Here is a 6,956-nt window from a genome sequence, read left to right as displayed (position 1 = left end):
GACCATGACAGTATGAGAGCCAGATTGGGAATTTAGCCAGGACACCAGGGTTAACACCCCTACTCTTATGAGTAGTGCCATGGGATCTTCAGTGACCACAGAGAGTCAGGACACCTGTTTAACATCCCAACCAAAAGACAGCACCCTACACAGGGCAATGTCCCCAATCACTGCCCTGGGGAATTAGGGATATTTTTTTAGACCAGAGGAAAGGGTGCCTCGATCTGACCACTTCCAGCCGTATGCGGTCTCCCATCCAAGGACCGACCAAGACAAACGCTACTTAGCTTCAGAAGCAAGCCAGCAGTGGGATGCACGGTGGTATGCTCATAGCCGTGGTATACTGTCTGATGTTCCACAGCTTTCAGCCAATCAGCATTCAGGGCTCTAACCACCCAGTTCATAAGGCTGGATATGATTCAGAGCACCATTTCTGAACCAGCAAAATAATCCTCAACAACTTCAACCTTTTCAGAAATTACAAATGTTCAGTTTGTCCCCCACTGCATCATAGCCATGTCCTCCACACACAGCCACGATGAGGTCATCTCCCAAAGCGTATCTATTGTCAGCAGCCATCACTCCTCTGATGGAGCAGGAACAAGGTTGTGTTCAGTTGGGTAGGCACCTGCAAGTTCCCGGATATTTCTGGGGGGAATGGCCCTAGTGCTCACCGTCCGATCCAACAGCTCCCAGACGTGCTCAATGGGATTGAGATCCGGGCTCTTCGCTGTTCATGGCAGAACACTGACATTCCTGTCTTGCAGGAAATCACGCACAGAACGACCAGTATGGCTAGTGGCATTGTCATGCTGGAGGGTCATGTCAGGATGAGCCTGCAGGAAGGGTACACATGAGGGAGGAGGATGTCTTCCCTGTAACGTGCAGTGTTGAGATTGCCTGCAATGACAAGCTCAGTCCGATGATGCTGTGACGCACCACCCCAGACCATGACGGACCCTCCACCTCCAAATCGATCCCGCTCCAGAGTACAGGCCTCGGTGTAACGCTCATTCCTTTGGCGATAAACGCGAATCCGACTATCACCCCTGGTCAGACAAATCCGCGACTCGTCAGTGAAGAGCACTTTTTGCCAATCTTGTCTGGTTCAGCGACGGTGGGTTTGTACCCATAGGCGACGTTGTTGCCGGTGATGTCTGGTGAGGACCTGCCTTACAACATGCCTACAAGCCCTCAGTCCAGCTTCTCTCAGCCTATTGCAGACAGTCTGAACACTGATGGCGGGATTGTGCGTTCCTGGTGTAACTCGGGCAGTTGTTGTTGCCATCCTGTAGTTGTCCCACATGTGTGATGTTCGGATGTACCGATCCTGCGCAGGTGTTGTTACACGTGGTCTGCCACTGCGAGGATGATCCGCTGTCCTTCCTGTCTCCCTGTAGCGCCGTCTTAGGCGTCTCACAGTGCAGGCATGGCAATTTATTGCCCTGGCCACATCTGCAGTCCTATGGCATGTTCACTCAGATGAGTCAGTAGAAAGGCCTCTTTAGTGTCCTAAGTTTTCATAACTGTGACCTTAATTGCCTACCGTCTGTAAGCTGTTAGTGTCTTAACGACCGTTCCACAGGTGCATGTTCATTAATTGTTTATGGTTTATTAAAACAAACATGGGGAAACAATGTTTAAACCCTTTACAATGAAGATCTGTGAAGTTATTGGGATTTTTACGAATTATCTTTGAAAGACAGGGTCCTGAAAAGGGGACATTTCTTTTTTTGCTGAGTTCAGTACATTATGGATAAAATGGCAGCTGAAAGAACGTGTGGCGATGTATGGAATGGATGAACACTAAAAGAAATGACTTAATAGTGGAGATAATTAAGCAATAAGGCACGAGGGGTGTGGTATATGGCCAATATACCACGGCTAAAGACTGTTCATAAGCACGACGCAACGCGGTCATATACCACAAACCCCCAAGGTGCCTTACTGCGATCATAAACTGGTTACCAACGTTATTAGAGCACTAAAAATAAATGTTTTGTCATATCCATGGTATACGGTCTGATATACCACAGCTGTCAGCCTATCAGCATTCAGTGCTCGAACCATCCAGTTTATAATACCTGGTATGTTAGTCACTGATATCTGGATTATTCTCTAGACAGAGAACAGACATGTAAATAGACATTCTCTCCATAGCCCTCAGTCCACCTAGAACCCTGACGTCTTGTCATCAGTTCTATAGAGAATCACTCTGGATTTATCTTGCCATACTGTTAATAAAACAGTCCTCAATCGTAAGAGATACTAAGAGAATTAGGCAACACCCATTGCGGGGAACTTGTTTTATACACTACACAGTAGATCTGATTCTGCATGGGTAAGCATCATCAGGTGCCTTGTCAGAGTAATATGATACAAGCAGTGGAGGCTCCTCAGAGGAAGGGGAGGACCATCCTACTCCGTGAATTTCAGAAAATATAAATAGTTAAAGATTTTAAAAGTAAACCTTTTTAGATTAAACTATAGTAAATATATTCACGTCACCAAATAATTTAATAAAACACATTGTTTTGCAATGAAGGTCTACAGTAGCCTCAATAGCACTCTGTAGGGTAGCACCATGGTGTAGCCGGAGGACAGCTAGCTTCTGTCCTCCTCTGGATACATTGACTTCAATACCTAGGAGGCTCATGGTTCTCACCCCCTTCCATAGACTTACACAGTAATATGACAACTTCCAGAGGATGTCCTCCAACCTATTCAGAGCTCTTGCAGCATGAACTGACATGTTGTCCAACCAATCAAGGGATCAGATAATTAATGTAGTACTGAAAGCATAAACTACAGCTAGTTAGTACTGCAGTGCATAAAATGTAAGTAGTTGACAGAGGGAAAGACAATAGATTTGAATAATGTGTTTCCTAAATTAAGGATAGGCAGCAGAGAGAAAGCTAGCTAGCTATTGTCATTGTATTTTTTTAACTTAGCTAATGCAGCGAGCTAATTTAGCCCACTCAGAGAGGAATGCTTATGTCAGCTAGCTGGCTAAGGCTATCCAACACGGGAACTCTTCCAAGTCAAGGTAAGCTTTCACTTTTAGAAATGTATTGCTAAGAGGGCCCGTCCGTGTAACTGCTAAACTGCTTGCTGTACACTGCTGGTTTACTAACACATTAGTTATAGTAGCCATGTTGACTATGTTTGCGAATAGGTTGAAATTGACAACGATGTAGGCTGTGTGTAGTGGTTGTGTGGTATAAAGGTTGGGCTTGGGAGAAGAGAAAAAAAAATCCACCTGGTCAGACAGCTGCACTGAAGTCCACAAGCGAAGGGTAAAGGTGAGAGGAGGAAAGTGTAGATTCAAGTAGGAATTATACAACAAGCAAAGTGATGATGCTGTTTGTATGTGGTTGCTATGAAAAGTGAAGTGTGTATTCATTCCACCGATTGTTGAAAAATGTTTCTTAAACGGAAGCAAACCGAACAAAAAACGGGGATAAACATACCCGAATTTGACCAATAGAAGCCCTTGTATGCAACTGTTTGAACTAATGATTACAACCTTGATCAGGCACCGACCTCCACCAGATACAAGCTGCCTTTAACACAACCCGTCTATTCTGTTGTATATTATTATTATTCTATTCTAGCGCTGTGCTGCCACCTAGTGGAGCAGACCTGAGACAACTCAAAAAGGTGAGCTTGGAAGAGGGAGGAGCAGAGGAGGTTAGACATTTACATTTTAGTCATTTAACAGATGCTCTTAAATTGATTTACAGGAGCAAATTAGGTTTAAGTGCCTTGCTCAAGGGCGCAGACAGATTTTTCACGTAGTCGGCTTGCGGATTACTGGCCGAATGCTCTTAACCGCTAGGCTACATGACGCCCTTAGCTATTGACTCAAGTAGCATTGATTAGATAACAGGAGTTAAAAATGATTCAAAGGCATACATAAATAATACCAAATGAAGCACATTTTACACCATGATAACGGTCTCATATGTTTTATATGGAAGCTGTGACAAATGTCCCACATTACCAACATGTCAGAAAGAGGGGAAGCTTTGTATCCACCAACATTTTTCAAACTGTTTAAAAAGGAAATGAAAACCCTCTCTTTTAACAGACTTTAAAACTTAGCATGGTAATTAAAATAACTTAAAAAGCATATCTCGCCAATATTGGCCATGAATGTTGTGAGTTGTTCGACAAATAAAACAAAATGTGTTCAGGCTTGCAATGGTATAGAAACGTAAAGTCATGGTCTTCGGATGCCACTGGCATCGACTTGACACAGCAGTCATGAAAATGACTATTTTCACAACAACAAAAAATCCCTTTACTGCCAGTCTTAACTGATTGTAACCCTTAAATAATAATCTCTAATGGAGCGATGATAAGGCTTAAACACTGTGCTGGAAATCCAATAAGTAACTCTAATGTAATGCCAAAACAGCAGTACTAAATCATGAACAGAATATTATTTCTCAGATTGTTCCTGATTGCACTTAGGTCCGTCACTGCTATCAAAAACATTACCGAGGATGTATTTGAAAAAAAACAGCTGCATTTAACCATATTATGTCAGTCTGATAAGGATTCTTCTTTTATGATTCTTCTACTAATATTGTTTTGTTGATAAGTTTGCCAAGTCGTCATAGAAACAGACTAATTCTGAGGACATAATTTGCTTAGAAATCCAATGTGTACATTATATAATAGGAATTTGGTGAAATTCAAAACAGGGGAAAATGCATTCATCTTCTTCTCAGTCTATCAGTGGGTGGAGACCGCGGTGGCATCCCCTTCAGCCGGTGCTGCTGTCCGATTGGTTGGGCCAGGGCTCCGAGCTTCGTCGACTGAAGGTGGGCCTCCACATGCTCCAGGGGTTGTAGGAGGGGCTCAGCTGCGTGGGGGAGGGCTTTGTTGGGGCCGGGAGCGGGGTTCCACTGTCAGTGCTACCCATCAGATCGGTCAGGGGGGAAGCAGAGGAAGGAGAGAAGGGGTGTAGGGGGGAGTCCGAGGGGGGGCTGGTGGACCAGATGGAGGGGCTGAATGGAGGGCTGGAGCCCCACATGCTACTGCTGCCCAGGATGGACTGGATGAGAGAGAGAGAGAGAGTCTGATGTCTTTGAGGAACAGATGTTATAAAGGTCCAATGCAGACAGATTTATCTCAATATCAAATCATTTCTGGGTAACAATTAAACATAGTGATTGTTTTCAATTAAAATGGTCAAAAAGACTAAATATCTTCTTAGCAAAGAGCAATTTATCAAGGAAGAATTTAGCTGGGAGTGGGGAGGGGAAATTTAAAATGAGCTGTTATTGGCAGAAAGGTTTAGAACTCTTCCTTATTGGTCTATTAACTAATTTACCACATGGCGATGTCATCATGAAAGGAAAAAAACTCTCCTACCACAACAGGCTGAAATTTCAGGCCTTCTTTTCAAACAGCTTTACACACAAAAGTACATTAACATATTCTTCACAATTTCACAGTATTATTCCAACCTCAGTGTGGAAACATCAATCAAAAATGGGATTTTCGGTTTTCACTAGGCCTTTAACTAAATGAAGAGTGTGACTCCAACACTGAAGACACTTCTGGTGCCCATGTAAACGTCCCAAATCACACCCCGTTTCACCTGGGAAATTGCCTGTGTCTCTCCTGACAGCCATCCTACGCTATTGATACTTTCTCGTTCCAATGGGGCTCTGGTCAAAAGTAGTGCACTACATGGGGAATACTGTAGGGTGTCAGGAGAGACGCAGGCCATTTTACATAAGCATGGAGCAGTGGAAGAGGTCTTACCGTGGTGGGGGTAGCAGGGGAGCTGGAGCTGGGCTGGATGGGCCAGGGCTGTAGAGGCTGCAGGGACTCGTTTGGCCAGACAGACGGGGTGGTATGTCTGAACTCAGGCCAACTCTGCTGGGGCTCCATAGCACTCCTTCCCGAGGTCATCCCACTGAACACTACACAGCACAGTCAAACGTCAACTGGTTTCCATATACACTGAGTGTACAAAACATTAGCAACACCTTCCTAATATTGAGTTGCGTCCCCTTTTGCCTTTGGAAGAGCCTTCATTTGTCGGGGCATGGACTACATGGTGTTGAAAGCATTCCACAGGGGTGCTGGCCCATGTTGAATCCAATGCTTCCCACAGTTGTGTCAATTTAGCTGGATGTCCTTTGGGTGGTGGACCATTCTTGATACACATGGGAAACTGTTGAGTGTGAAAAAACCCAGCAGCGTTGCAGTTCTTGACACACTCAAACCTGTGTCCGGGTACCACTACCACACCCTGTTGAAAAGGCACTTACAGGGCCTTCAGAAAGTATTCATACCCCTGGACTTATTCCACATTTTGTTGTGTTACAGCCTGAATTAAAACATGGATATAATGTATTTTCTTTCTTACCCATCTACACACACTACCCCATAATGACAATGTTTGTAGAAATGTTTGCAAATACACTGAAAATGTATTTACATCATTTACATTCAGGGGTATGAATGCATACGTATTCACACCCCTGAGTCAATACAAGTTAGAATTATGTTAGGCAGCAATTACAGCTGTGAGTCTTTCTAGCTTTGCACACCTGAATTGTACAATTTGTCTATTATTCTTTTAAAAGATTATTCAAGCTCTGTCAAAGTGGTTGTTGATCATTGCTAGACAACCATTTTCAAGCAGATTTAAGTCAAAATTGTAACTCGAACATTCACTGTCTTCTTGGTAAGCAATTCCAGTGTAGATGTGTCCTTGTGGTTAAGGTTATTGTCCTGCTGAAAGGTGAATTAATCTCCCCGTGTCTGGTTTTCCTTCAGGATATCGCCTGTGCTTACCTCCATTATGGAAAAAATGTTACATTGAAAAACTCCCCAGTACTTAACAATTACAAGCATACCCATAACACGATGCAGCCGCCACAATGCTTGAAAATGGTGGTACTCGGTAATGTGTTTTATTGGATTTGCCCCTA

General features: G+C 43.8%; 1 protein-coding gene across 1 annotated transcript in view; it reads right to left on the bottom strand.

Annotated features, from left to right (window-relative positions):
• Positions 1–3,952: 3,952 nt before the first annotated feature.
• LOC135543267 (transmembrane protein 131-like) overlaps positions 3,953–6,956 on the bottom strand; it is a 31,587-nt gene continuing 28,583 nt past the window's right edge. The window contains exons 34-35 of the mRNA XM_064970408.1: positions 5,779–5,939; positions 3,953–5,062 (exon numbers count right to left, since the gene is read on the bottom strand). Of these exons, the coding sequence (XP_064826480.1) occupies positions 4,772–5,062; positions 5,779–5,939 (452 nt within the window). The 3' untranslated portion in view covers positions 3,953–4,771. The remainder of the gene's footprint in view (positions 5,063–5,778; positions 5,940–6,956) is intronic.

The sequence above is a fragment of the Oncorhynchus masou genome, chromosome 7 (assembly GCF_036934945.1).
Source record: "Oncorhynchus masou masou isolate Uvic2021 chromosome 7, UVic_Omas_1.1, whole genome shotgun sequence".
Classification (NCBI taxonomy): domain Eukaryota; kingdom Metazoa; phylum Chordata; class Actinopteri; order Salmoniformes; family Salmonidae; genus Oncorhynchus; species Oncorhynchus masou.
Note: the sequence above shows the minus strand (reverse complement) of the source record. Positions and strands in the feature narration are given on the sequence as shown.